Raw genomic sequence first — 15,038 nt, forward strand, 5'->3', positions numbered from 1 at the left:
TAAACTTAGAAAATTTCCGTAGATAACCTTTATTAAGGTATGTATAATTAAGGGGGTGGAGCCCTCTGAACGCCTCTGAATGTACACCAGCACAACGCGGATCAAACAAGCCATAACGTGATCTTGGTAATACATTCAGTGTCATTAGCATTCTAATACGTTAATTCAGCTATAAAATTAAAACTTACCTTCAGTATCTCTAGACTCTCTAGACGATACTGTTTCGGTTGGTGCGGATATAAATTGTATGGCTGTGGTTGGGTGTNGAGACAACTTGGTGACTGTTTCCAAATATATTCTTTTGATAACTTGGTCATTGTTCTCCTAGAAAGTGTATTCAATGAACGTTACCATGTTACCAAGCGTTACCAAGTTATCAACAATGTCTTTACTAGTTATTTCCAAGAAAAGCATGTAACAATGGTTACCAACGGCTACGTTGGGTAACCCTACTCCAGGTCCTCCAGGGCCTCCAGGTAGTGCTACTNAGGTACCCCTACTCCAGGTAGTGCTACTGGCGGCTACTGCAGACTTAATCCATGCGATTCCTGCTTTCTTCTGTTTCGGTCATTCGCTCATGGCATGAAGAGTAATCTGATTTGAGTGATGACTGCCTATCTTAATGATTTTTAAACTTATTTATTTGTTATATGTTTACGTGTGCATATAATGTCTTGAAACAGTGGAAGTGCAGTTTTACGGCCGAAACGTTGATGAATGGCAATGATCGAATAGACGGTCAGGTCAGGGGGCCGGGCAAGTGAACAGTTTTATTATGAAGAAAAGTTTAACCGATAAATTATTTGAATAATTCTTTACCAATATTTCAGGTCATTATAAGGATTTAAATGTTAGACAATCCTTGTAACGTGTAATGTCCAACGGACGTTATAAAGTGTACGGTCTTTTCGCTGTTATTTTCGAATGAAATTAGTTGGTTTCAGTGTACGAGGACAATCACGTATAAAAGGGATTGTTTGCACGTGCTGCTGTCTGCTAATTGGCAAGATCATGAAGTGTCTATTAACAGGAATGGGATCGAAGTGAATACTAAACACCGTAGTAATTTATACAGCTTTAAGAAACGGAACAGTTCACCAGTTACATAACATTACATTTTTTTTCATTTCGTGGATCCAATCATCTCCCCGTAGGGCTGGATATAAAACATGTTATATATTACATTTTCAATATGACTACACATCATTCGTCCTTTGTTCAATAAAATATATAATCAGCCTCTCGCAGATAGCTCAGGTTGTCAGGACAACACACATGGGTCGTGGTAAAACCACTGTCAGATTAATGCCTTGTCAGTTAATCAGTCTATCCTAACCTCAAATCGTTATGCTCTGTTAATTAATCGACAAGATTCATCAGCAAATGAACTGGGATTGCTGCATGACATACAGAGGGAAGATCAGCAAGCTGGGTGGGCCCAAGAGTTGGTCTGAATGCTGTGGAGAAGAGAAAACCCTTTCCCCTGTTGGGATTCGAACCCAGGCTGTCTAGCCTGTAATCCAGTGCTATACCAACTGATCTTTTGCAACTCCTTGATGAATCTACAATCAAAAGATTATTCAGGTATGTTGTTTTTAATATATGGATCCTGATTTTGGAGCAAGGATAGCCCAGTCACTATACTGATGGGCTGTTGGTTGGGTGGCCAGGATTTGACTCCTGACAGGGATAAGGTTTTTCTCTTCTCCATAATATCCAGACCAGCTCTGGGGCCCACCAACCTTCCTATCCAGAGGGTACCAGGGGCTGCTTCCCCAGGGTGTGGAATCAAGTGTTCACTCCCATCTGTTGCTGAGGTCAATATAGGTGGTGCTTGCTTATTAACAGAATCTTGATTTTAGTACTGGAAGAATGTTAGTGTGGCAGACTTGTAAAATAATGTATTTAATGTACCAGCATAAAGTCAAAGTCATGTTGCAACTGACGGTCAGTCAGTCTGTCTTGGGGCGCACGACCAGATGTTTTCTTCTTTGTGAAAGTTGCTGTCCTGTCCATTTGGGGTGCCTTCTCTGACGAGAGGTCAGTTCTGTCATTTGTCAGTCCATTGTCAGTATTGACATACATTTACAATTTAATTCTAGTCTTAATTCCTATTTCTGTGTACAATATGTACAAGGCCAGCATAAAGTAATTTTTAAAACTTCTCTAACACCCAAACAGGACCATTACAGTTAGTGAGATATTACAGCATTGAAGTAACATTGTAAATGTACAGAAACACACCCAGTCTCCTGTCATGTGGGGCACATCGTTTCCTGGCCTCTGCACAGCTGTATGTGCCCTTAGCAGTCAGATCAAAGTGACGTGAACTTTTGACTAGAGGTGTCCGTTTGCAACATGACAATTCTCGGCCCCATACTGCCCGTGCATCAGTTCAAGACTTGCACTTTGAGTGTCTTCCATGTCCGCCATACTCACCAGACCTAGCTCCAAGTGATTATGAGATGTTTGGGCCACTCAAAGAGGCGATGGGCAGAAAGAAGTTCTGTTCTGATAAAGAGGTATAGCAGGTGGTGCATGAGTGGTAAAGCAACGGTAAAAAAGCACAAAAGCAATCAGACATATCACTCAATGTGTGCAGTAGCAGCGTGTAACTGAGAAGAGATAGGAGTGCTGAAGATAGTCCTAGAGCACTTGTTTGTGTTAATTGTGTTATAACATGTTTGGCAGACCGTATATATTCATATATTCAGTATCTGACAAATACACTCTTTGCATTCGCTTTTACATATATTGACAAATCCACATGGGACAAGGGTTTACTTTGGGGAGGGGTTCAGGCTCTCAGTGGCAAGTAATATTTCACTATATTTACAATTGTGCCTATACTGAAACATACATCCCCCTGCAATAGAATATTCCAATGTATGAATTTCAAAATAATAATGTGTTTTTAGTATTGGCATCAGTAAGCATAATTTTGTTTACAGAAGAACACACACTATTGTGCATTACATACATGATCATGGCTGAAAATTATTATAATACATATGTAAATATATTAATTGTAGATCTGAACAGTCTTTATACACACCAAAAATAATTACAAATCAGATATAAATATCAGAAATTAATCACTGTAATATATGCCTGCAGTAAAATTCAAATAGTGATCTTCAACTTTAAAGCACTTAAGCTAACGAGGACTCTTGACATCACACTATGAGATGAGATGAGAGATGAAAGAGCTGCTTATTCACAAGAGCAATGGAAAGATAACATTTATATTTGTTTTACATGAACAAGGAGAGTACAGGAGACCAGAGTATAGAAAAGGGGGCTTCCCAAAGAGATTCTTTAATGCCAGTATTATTTCAAACTAAACTGAAAGAGTAATTGTGAATTAAATGTTTTGTTTCTTCTACTGATGTTCTTGAAGGCCCTGGTTGTTCATATACAATGTAATTGGGCCTCATTTATATAACCACTTTTCCTACTGAACACTTACTTTAAATTGTCTAACTATGACATGTTTCATATTCAGTGGAGATTGCACTTATGAATATCCTGAAATGCAGATGTATGTATGACAAGTCACAGTGTGTAGCAGCATTTTAACATGATTTAATAATAATGGGGGAGGTTAGCCTTGCCAGGTTGCACAGTGAGCACAGAGTCCTGTACAGTTTTGGAAATGTGGGATCTTGAGAACTGTAAGTAAATAACTGTGGGAAAATATGCAGCTCAAGCACTTCAAACACTTCTGTTTGGAATTCCAACATTTGTATCTCCTGCACGTTTTCATCTAACTTCTTCCATTGGAATTCACTGCTGTACTGTATATACTGCATCTCTTCCAGGGCTGAAATAAGTGTCTTTATCAGAATCAAAGAAACCAAAGCATCGACAACATTTATGCTTATTTGTGGGATTTTTATTTTGTCATATAAAGTGGATTGAAAAGCATCTGTTTGACATTTAGACTCAACCCTCAAATGGATAAGACTAACATAGAACTTTTAAGATGTGTACTCGTATATCACCAACTGCTACCTAAGAATTCACTTTATATTACTCATAGAAGCATTCATTCTGTCTACGTGGCTGTGCCATAGCTCAAGCGGTTAGTCGCTGGCTTCTCGCCGCGGCGGCCCAGGTTTGATCCTGGGTCTGGTCAAGTGGGATTTGTGGTGGACAAAGTGGCGCTGGGGCAGGTTTTCTCTGAGTACTTCAGTTTCCCCTGCCATTCTTCATTCCACCAATTGCTCACAATCACCCTCACCTATCATCTGGGGCTGCTACAATAGGCCAGAAGTGGCCATAGTACAAGGGACTTAGTCCCACCCCACTAGCAATAAAAAAAATCATTCCGTCTAGAACACCAGCATTTTTAGGAGCCCTCAGGTCACAATATTCATGAAGAAAATTATTAAAAAAAGTCTGACAGTATATCAGTCATATAAAGATTCCAGCACAAAAACAAGACAATGAAAATGCAGCAGAATTGATGATGCTCTGTGAATTGAACAAGGAACAGTGGATTGTGAAATCTGCAATATTTATAGTCAACTGTTTCTTCCAACCTCAAGGAGAAAAATCATTTCAGATATCTGCTGTAAAATTTGGAAATCTATTTTGTTCAAAGTTTAATAGTAACTGGTATGAAGGGAGAGATGTTAATATACACACACCAACACAAGCACAAAAAGGTAAGTGGGCATCCAGAACAACGGAATAACCTGCAATGTAAAGATTGTCAGGCGATGCCACATGCTTGGGCTATTCCTCATTACAGTAACATCCTCATGTAGTGTTCCTGCAGTTGGCAAATATTTCCTCTTTCCCTATCAAAACCCAATATAAACTGTATTATTTTTCCATATTATTGAATTGTGATTTAGTAAATAACCTACATTTCGAGTAAGAAATGTCTGACCTTTTAGAACTCGCATCTCAATTTATTGTCAAAATGATATTCAAGTTTCTACCAGAAATGATTAATGCATAAACATGATCTTCAATCAGTAAATATTACAAATTTTATTGTTGTTATTTCCTTGTTCATCATATTGAAGTGTACAGGCCTGTTGCTATGCAGCGGTTGAGGTATTGTTGGACTATAACAATGGAAACAGTGTTTTCTACATGGTTTGTGCCGAAATATTATAAGCATGGTCAGTTGAGTGTCAAAGTTAGAGTTTTCAGCAGTTCAGTTGAAAGTCAGCCTGTGAAGAGAAGGCTATGAGGCTGGTGTGAAATAGCAACCAGCCTGGGACCCAGATACTTGAGTTGTCAGTTGACAAAGAGTTCTGCACGGGTAGTTGTGACAAGAGGACCAGAGAGTGGGAAGCTGAAGAATCTTCCTTCATAGAAGCCATCAATAGGAAATGGCTAGTGGAGAGACTAATTGACTGAGGACACTAGTCTGTGCGTGACAGCAATCTGTAAAGAGTAGTTCCAAATGGTGTATACAAGTGGTCAATAAATCCATTCACCGATCCTAACCCCATCTATAGTCACATTCACGTGACAATATTGTAGCTGGGTTCTGTTTGAGTGAATTTATTTTGAAAACAACATGTTCATTTTGTCTTTTTATTATTTTTGGCTCCCTTCATTTCAGATATTCTCCTCAGTCCTCTGTTCTCAAAATAGTCTGTGTTCAGCCCTTAACCAAAGAAATGCCAGCTTTAATTCCTACATTGATAGCCGCCATTTTAAGTTTTTCTTCTTTCACAGGATTCTCCCCAGATTTTTTATCTGTATAGTTTGGACATAATGCTATATACGATTGTTTTTAAATAAAGGTTGACTTTTTTGCTCCTGGCATATGTAGGGCTAATGCTAAGCACTGAGTTCTGCACCCATAAAAAAACAGTTGAGTCCAGTCTTATGTTACGACTGATGGTCAGTCAGTCAGCCAGTTGCGGGTTTGCTGATGTGGAGCGCTCTGACAAGACAGTGGGTAGATTACAATTGCTGCTGGCCCTTGCTAGTGCAGTCATTCTCAGGTCTGAGTCCCATGGGACTCGTGACCATATTTTACTGTCTCAGATTCAAGACTTCCCTTTCTGTCGCCTCCTATGACTCGCAGGGCTATGGTGGAGGTCTTCGACCCTGCCTCCACATGGGATATACAAAACAATATGTAAAATTATAATATTGTATACTTTTTGTTATGTTTTAGATGGGAGGTGAGAAAACATGAGATTCTGAACAGAATTTCATAAATTTAATGTGGTTTTAATTTCTTTGTGAGTATAATTCCGATTCATTAGTGTTATTCCTATGTGGATCTAAAATTATCTGTTGCATACCTTTAAACCTCTCTCTGCTGTTTAAGTTCCATAATCCTATCATGGCACAGCCATCCTGTGGAGTACAGTGTTTGTAATTTTCTTCAGTTATTGAGCCATTATGGTTTTGAGTATTTGGTTGCATGAACGCAGATTCATGAATGTTGGAGCACTTACAATATTTATTTTCTAGATGTTCATATTTCTTCTGAAGGCCAGCCAGAAGCTCATCATTCTTTTCCTTAAACTTACATTCCATAAGTCTGGACACTTCAGACAGTAATGCTGCATACTCCATAAAAAGTTCAACCAAAGGCTCATATGCAAATTTTTTCCAACTGGCATCATTCTGTAACAAGATTGAAGAAAGTACAATGATAAATAATATCAATCCTTTGAACACATTAAGTTAAAACCATTATAAAATCCCTGATGCTCCAAAAATATCAGAATTAAGAATATTTACAGTGCAACACTTGTCCTATGACAATTGTTGGGCCTGTAATATGAAGGTATGTAAGAAAAAATTAAAGATAATTTTTGTGTAAGTTTTCATATGTTGTAATCGGAATAGAATAGAATATTTTTGTATATAATTGACCTGATTTTCAATGCACTTGGTCCAAAGGGCCACACTTCGTAAGCCCATGAGAATTTGAAATAAATTGAACTGAATTGAACTGAATGGTTCTTGCATAGCAATGAACCATGACTGATACCCACTTCATTTTATCCTTACTGAGGTACCTACTCAATATTAATGTTATCAAAGGGACTGTTTCCACATCCTAGGTTTTTTATCTGTATGGACATATGGAAAATAAAGGAAATGAATGAATGAATGAATGAATGCACGATACAGCTGATGGCACGAGAATGTGCAACATAACACTCATCCACCCTCTGGCTAATTCATTTATTGCCAATATTAAAGTGACATTATTCCATAAATTTCACAAGCTTCCTTGCACTTTGATCACAAATATCAGATTGTAGATCACTACTATTCTTGGTACATTCTGTCAGCAGAGCATCCATTCAAAATTTATATGAAAACCAACAAGGTGCAAATGGGGAAAGGTTGTGTCATTTTCAGTGCTGCCAGTACTGTCTTAGAGGTAAACTAAAATTGCCTTTACTTTTTGACTGTCACTCACAGGTGTGATGGGAATTTGTTTGAATATTTGTAAAAATACTGAAGCAAAGCTTTTTTGTTAACTGAGCTGCATAATACTTTATAATGCCAAAGTCAACTAAGATGTAGAGTTGCTGTAACAAAACAAAATTTTTATATATGCTTTTCATAAGTTTAAACTAGACTTCTAATGTAAGATTTGAGGTTTTCACGGCGGTGACTACGAAGAAAGCAGTCTTCTGGGATGTGGCACCGTGTAGATGTGGTGTTAACCGACGTTTCGGAGGAACGTATCGCCTCCATCTTCAGGGTAGAAGGAAAAATAAGAAATCCGCAAGCGAAGAGACCGTGAGAACCGGTACAAGCAGACACCAGTTGGCTAATACCACATCTCCACGGTGCAACATCCCAGAAGACTGCTTTCATCATAGACTTCTAATGTTCTGTCCCCCTTTTGTACTTAATTTTAAAAACTAGTATAAAGCAGGGAAATGAAACTGTATAGGTAATTAAATAACAAAGGAATCAAATTAGAAACAGCAATTTTAGTTACAAAACATAAGATAATATAGACATAAACAGAGAAGAGCAGACTAGAGTGAATCATACCTAAGTGCAGGATTAAATACTACAAGTTTCAGATGTTCAATGGGGGCACATGGTAGCACAATTGGTTGAGGCACTATGCTACAAGCCAGAAGGTTGCTGGTTTGATTCCTGATGTCACTGGATTTTTCAATTCACTTAATCCTTCCAGCCACACTGTGGCCCTGAGGTTGACTCAGGCTCTAACAGAAATGAGTACCATGAATCTTCCTAGGTGGGAGGCTGGCACATAAGGCTGACAACTTCACCACTATCTGGGAGCCTCAATGTCTCACAACTCTATGGGCCTGATTTTTTTTTCCAGAAGTTCAAAAGATAACATGTGAGGATATTAAAAACAACATAAAAGTGTCTGAATTGATAAATTACGATAATGGTGAATATAGCTTTGTTTACCATTCCCATACTGCACATGAGATACCTTGTTTAGAAACATCCCTTGACATCTAGACTGGAGAAAGATGGATAGCTGCAACTGCACATGGAAATACTAACAGAATCTGTCACTGGAAAGACTTAAGAAAAAGTAAACAGGAATTAGAAGTAGATCAAACTCTTTATTACTGTTCTAAATGGAAGAACTAATTGGAGGGAGGTCAGTGAACTTGTATAGGACTACAAGCCATCACATCCAAAAGACAGCGTTCTTCATAGCTACTACCATGAGAACCTCAAGTTCAAGATATTTTTGGTTTTGGGTATTAAATAAACACCTTTCAGGTATTTATTTGTTGTAACTCACCATGGTTGATAACTTATTTAAGAAACTTCTAGCAGCAACTTTCCCCTTGCCAGCATCAATTCCACACTTCTTCCCTCTTTGTCTTCTTTCAAAGAAACTGTGGTAAGTTTTCAGAGCTTTAATCAAGTCTGAAGGCACTCCCAGAACATCCACAGCTTCTGCCAATTTAACTGCTCTGTAATCACTCTTAGTAATGTGAGCTGTCTTGTCACTGTGCAACAGACAATAATTCAGTTTCACTGGAGGTGTTGTACTCTTTTTAATATCAGGCTTAACACTGACATTTGGATAAACAATTACTTGAGAGAGTAAATCTTCAAGATCTGAGATTCCCATTTTCTCTGAAAATGATGTGCTATTTGACAGCTTTGTATCTCTCTCCATATTCTTAACATACAATGCATTTGTATTCTTCGACCATGACATAGCTGTATTTTCATCTTTCACTGAACTTTCCTTGGGCTTTGAAAAGCAGCTTCTTACAATTTTGTGTCTGGTGGTACTAGAGTCTGTATGAATGGAGAAATCTTTTTGGTATGTTGTCTGTAATGACAGATTAGGTTTCAATCTTGGTTTTATGACTGATTTTTTATCACAATTTCCACTCAAAATTGGAATAGGTATAGATTGCCAACTTGTATTTGTCTGTGTTGCCCTTGGGGAGTGATTATCAGGAGAACTTCTCCTTACAACAGAATTATTAACCATTCTCTTCAAGGATCCATTACCAGTAGTCAGTGGTTTAACAGAACTGAATTTTGCACTTGGAGTTTTCTTTTGTACTTTGTCATTAAGTTTCTTAGATGTGAACCCAAGTTGGCAGATTTTCCCTGTATTAGGTTTTTTTGTCAGAAGCAAACCTTTTGCTTGAGGTTTTGAAGCACTCAGTGTTTCTCGCAGCTTCTGTGCTTGTTCTACAACTTGCTCAATGTCTTTCGCCACTTCAATGATTTTAGAATAATCATCTTCATCATCATCATTACATGTACAGTGAGGCAGTTCTCCAGGAACAGAAGTATCAGGAATGTGCCAGTTATTTAACAAATTCTGAGCTTCATCACAGCTTTCATGTAGCAATTTCATGGTTTTTGTTGTTGCATCCAGAATCTTTTCTAGTACAGCTACTAACCTGTCACAGAAAAAGAATATCTTCAGCATGAACATAACTGCTGAACAATGAAAGATAACTTCAGTAATTATAAAAATCTGTCTGTAACAGAATCTGGATTAATGGAATTTTTTTTAACTGAAAAGTACTGTCTAAATGTGACAACTGTACTATGACATATTCCATATCCTGATTACTAAAGAAGCTGTCATGAAGGCAGGAGTTTGAAGGGCATGGAAAAAGTTCAACATCCTTGCCCCATGGCTCTAGGTGCAGAACTGCCAGCTGTGCTTCTCTGTCAGTTGTCTGCATTTATAACCAACCCTGATGTGGCTGTGGATTTTATTCTTAGTTCTTCAGAAAGATGAGTATGGCCTTCTGTGCAGTTCAGAGACAGCCTGACTTTTTAGTGGTGTCCATTCTTCAAGGTCAAAGAATAAGCCAAGAAAGAAACCAGCAGAAGCAGGTGGTAAACTGTTCCCCTGAAATATCAGGCTGTCTTCAAACTACACAGTGTCAAAACCTGGAAGACCACATTCTTCACAAGTTCACCACGTGTTACAGTTTTGTCGTGCATTGATTTGTTGAATTCTGTGTGGTGATATCTGAAAAAAATCAACTGTTACCCCAGTGAAGCTGGTCAGATTGGAAAATTCTGACACCAGAAATCAGAATAAACAATTATTTGAAATGGGTCGAAGTTTCTTCAAAGATATATCTGAGCAACCTGAACAGTTTAGCAATATACATGTCCATAAAACATAAGAAATAACAGCAAAAGCATGTTGGACATATTACAGCACAGTGCAGAGAGACTGCAATGAAAATTTAACTTCATCAGATAATCAAATATTTATTTCTCCCAGGAAAGTATTTATAAGAAACATGATGTTACAGATATAAATATAATTGATAAAGATAGAGAGTGTATGAGCTTTATGACAAAAGGGAATATCCTATAGCGTCATAATTGAAAAGGATAATTTCCAGTATTTTTTTTGATAAAAAATGGTGAATTAGAATTATACCTTAACTCTAATAGATCGCGTGTACTGGAGGCATGTCAATTTGAAGAGGAAGGAGATTAAAAATAAGCCATACTGATTCCAATAAAATTAGATATGTTAAAGAAAACAAATTAATTTTTTGGTCTAAAGGCAAAGAGTTAAACTCAGATAATGGATCAGAAATGAATGCCAGACTATTCACAGGCCAATTTATAAATTACTTCATTAATTATCTATAAGAAACTGTGACAGCTATGAATGAATTCCACTCACAAATCTCTAAAAGCCTCATTACTGACTGGCTCTAAAGAATGTAGATAACAGTAGATCAAACTGAATCCAAAGCAGAGTTACTTCATTTTGTTTCACTCTTCAGGTAGCGTAGTTGGTTGAGGCACTATTCTACAAGCTGGAAGGTTGTGGATTCAAGTCCCAATGAGGTGGATTTTCTTTCAATTTACCTAATTCTTTCAGCTGCACTATGGCCCTGTAGACTACTCAGCCTCTAACAGAAATCAGTACCAGGAATCTTCCTGGGGGAGTAAAGGGTGGCTGGCGCATAAGGCTGACGACCTTATAACCATCTGTGAGCTGAATGTCTAGAGAAAATGTGGTAGCCTCGATGTCTCACAACCCCATGGGCCTTCACAGCCTATTACAGGGATAGCTTTACCCCCCTTTTTTTAATGTTGTATTTTAGCGTCCTGTTGCACTGATCTTCGTCCATGATATGTAAGCAGTGCCCGTCTTTTAGTGCACTCAATTTCACTTGTTACTTCACAACATGTTTCGGTACTACAGTGCCATCATCATGTGCTCCATTTACATCAATCTATTTCATTGCTTGCCATTATGTCATTGTAAAATTTAAAAAGTATTTAAAAATATTCGTCAATTATAATAAATATATACCTTCAACGTGCAGATGTATGTAGCAATAATGAATGGGATCACCAGGTAGCAAGTACCACCATATCATTGTCAGCATAAGCCTTAGAGTTAATATGGACTTACATGAAGACAGAAACTGCCAACTGAAATAACTTCATGTTGGCCAGTGGCAAAAGACTTATGACTGATGCTACTGACAGGATAGTGGCTGAAGACTGGGAAAAACTTGATATGCAGAGTGGTCACAAAAGGATTTTGTAAAGAAGTTTGGCAGGGACAGTATCACTGAGTCCACCTAAGACGCTTAAAGTACAGTGTCACTAACAGTGACAGCAGCAATCATGAAGAAGGGCCCGAGTGAGAACAAGACTTATTTAACACTATCCATATTAAATGTTTTCTGTTTCCTGGGATTTGATAATATGTGTTCTGGTAGACATTTTCCAACATTTCAAAAGGATGTGCTGACTCCATCTTCAAGGTATAGAAGGTGAGCATGGAAAAGGTGGTACACACAGAGGGAGAGAGATAGCTGTGTGAACCAACACAACCAATGAAAGTAGTGAAAGCTGTGGTCTACTCTGCATGAGAAGTAAAGTGTCTGAAAGGACCAACAAATAATATAAGGATGTCAAGCATAAGTAAATATTGTGTATGGCAGAATGGGGTGGAGAAGCAGGACTTTGCATGTGTTACTCTTCTACCCTGAAGATGGAGGCAGCATGTTCCTCTGAAACACTGGAACCTATCTACTAAACTACACAGCATCATATCTGAGAAGACTGTAATTTTTGCACTCAATGCTATGAGAACTTTAAATGTCTCATGTATCTATATGCTTCATTTCCTGAATGTAAAGTGGTCCATAATTGTACCCGAACAGGGTGATGTCAAGTTCTTCCAAAGCCTGTCTAGTGAACTACATCACATCACAGGAGATCATCTTTTAATAATCACTCCCATGTGAACCACAAATTGTCTGCTATATGTAAGAAAGTATTTTCAAGCAATATTTCTTACAGGTCATCAAATAAGGCTGTTGTCTGGCAAGGCTGAAATAAGGTAATAAACTAATGGATCCTAAAGGATTCTAATAACGGTATATAACATTTGAGATTACCAAGTTTTTTTTATTGTGACTAGCTCTTTCTAAGAGGCCCAACTGAGTAGGTTTATCTTCCCCTACCCACCTGAAGATGGAGACAGATCCAGTCTCCGAAACTTTGTGGTCTTTTGTCTTTTACATACCAGACGATGGATGAAGTCCAAAACAAGCCAAAAGAAGTATATATATATATATATTTCAAGAATAAGTAACTTATAGATTTTAATATTAGTACATGTTATAGGAATGTCTACTGCCCTCTTCTCTATTTTTTTCTTACAGGAACAAGACGATACCAGGATATTTGTGCCGGGATAGAAGGATTGGGTCTTGAGATGTACAGCAGTGTCATGTGTTAAACGATTATATAATTATTATTCTTATTTCAATTCAATTCAATTTTATTTCATCCATGAATCATTATACATGATATGGGACAAGTCAAAGATTAATATTAATACTAATACTAAATAGTAATAAGAATATAATAATACAGAAATAGTATTTATTGTATTATAAAGTATTTGACTTGTCCTATATCATGTATAATGATCCATGGATATGAAGTAAATAAATTAATAGAAATGTAGATTTAAAACATTCTGGATGACATATCAGAACCCTGCTTTTAGGTTATTTCTGATGAAAGTAGTATTTATCATTTTACCTGAATAATTCAATTTTATTTCTATTGCTGTTCTCCATAATAGCATAGTTATTTCTTAGTCTCCTCTAATAAATTTTCGGTTACCGTTAGCAAAAAGTCTACTGGAACATCCCTTACTCTCTTTAACTACTTACTACAACTAAAACTTTGTGCCTTAACGATACCTAACATACATAACTTAATCACATGTACGTATGCAAGTTTCCCGCCAAATGTGACCAGAAATCCGCGGTAATTCCTGTCGATCCCTGTTGCCTGGAAGTTGAGTTACTCAACGCGAGACGCGTTGCCGTTTCCTCAATTTGCGCTGCTCCATTCAGAAACACGTGTTCAACTCAGGTTGATGACTATTCTTGGAAATCGCGGTTGCTAGTTTCCTTGGTGAGCCCTCGCCCACACACCGCTCTTCGTCATCTATGATGATCTATGATCACTGCTAGCCAATCACGGAAAATGCAGTCATCACGTTCACCTCAATACATATTATCGTTCTCAAATTTCCCATCCTTGTCAAAATTCCCTTCAGTTCAAGTTGAGGCCCTATCTAATCGTCCATATTTATTTTCCATTACATGTGATGTCCTTATGGTAGTGTTTAATTTGTGGGATTTCCTTTGGAAATTGTTATCAGTGTAATAATTACGTGTTCGCCTAAGCTGCGTGACACAGGCACGAAGTCTGTAACACTGACGTTATATTGTGACCTGACAACTGCGAACACTGCGAGGTCTAAAAACTTTAAAAGAAGGGTATTATTTATGTCCACGCATATGTTGGTTTTGTCGGCTGGCGTCACTAAGTTGAATTGTACAAGAGAAAGCAATGATCGGCAATGATTGCAACGATGTTGGTGTTTCTTAAGCTTCATAATATAAGATGTACGATATCACCGGCTTAATTCTCAACCGATTTCGTGTGACAAGGAAGTTGAGTGTAAATGAAAGTTAATGCATGAGGTGAGTTTTTATGGATGTATATTCTTATAATAATAATATATAATTGAACTCCATCTTTTCCTTACTTTTTAAACATGTCCCATTTTCCTTCGCTTTCAGAAGATGGTCAGAGTTCATTCATCTCATTTTTTTTTACATAATTGTTATATAGAATCTGCAGTAAATGTATATGTTCAATAAGTACTGGCTCGTGAATGACTTGTGCCCAGTGGCGTAACTCATACTCTTTTTTTTTTTTTTTTTTTTTTGCTTTTGTTTCGGTTCTTTTTTTGGGGGTTTTTCTAATCCNTTCTTGTATTGGGGTTTTACTCAAGCCTGTCTGGTAGAGTTAGGACAGTGTATCTTGATTCTTTGTGTAGTTTCGCTGTTGTATACAAGGTTCAACACTAGTGCATTAGTGTGATTTTGTGCTTTTCATAATTAAGTGATATTCCATTTTATTTTTCTGAGCACTTTGTTCATTTGTAGAACTTGTGGTTGTTTATGTACCATGGTTCGTTCAGAATGGATCGGAAAGTCTTGGATTGAAAGTGTTGGAGGATTTCGATATTGGAATTGGAGGCT

General features: G+C 37.5%; 1 protein-coding gene across 3 annotated transcripts; it reads right to left on the bottom strand.

Moving 5' to 3' along the window:
- Positions 1 to 2,043: 2,043 nt before the first annotated feature.
- Positions 2,044 to 13,843, bottom strand: LOC111871633. Of its 3 annotated transcripts, none has more exons than XM_023864866.2 (4): positions 13,519 to 13,843; positions 8,741 to 9,869; positions 6,435 to 6,606; positions 2,044 to 3,823 (listed from the first exon to the last, which is right to left on the bottom strand). In XM_023864866.2, the coding sequence occupies exons 1-4, from the start codon at positions 13,554 to 13,556 to the stop codon at positions 3,576 to 3,578; spliced, it is 1,587 nt and encodes a 528-aa protein (XP_023720634.1). In that variant the 5' UTR covers positions 13,557 to 13,843; the 3' UTR covers positions 2,044 to 3,575. The 3 variants fall into 3 exon arrangements, with proteins under 3 accessions (XP_023720634.1, XP_023720632.1, XP_023720633.1); XM_023864864.2 differs by having other exon boundaries at positions 6,279 to 6,606; positions 13,519 to 13,797; XM_023864865.2 differs by having other exon boundaries at positions 6,279 to 6,606; positions 13,692 to 13,777.
- Positions 13,844 to 15,038: the final 1,195 nt, after the last annotated feature.

The sequence above is a fragment of the Cryptotermes secundus genome, unplaced genomic scaffold (genome assembly GCF_002891405.2).
Source record: "Cryptotermes secundus unplaced genomic scaffold, Csec_1.0 scaffold10790, whole genome shotgun sequence".
NCBI classification, from domain to species: Eukaryota; Metazoa; Arthropoda; class Insecta; order Blattodea; family Kalotermitidae; genus Cryptotermes; species Cryptotermes secundus.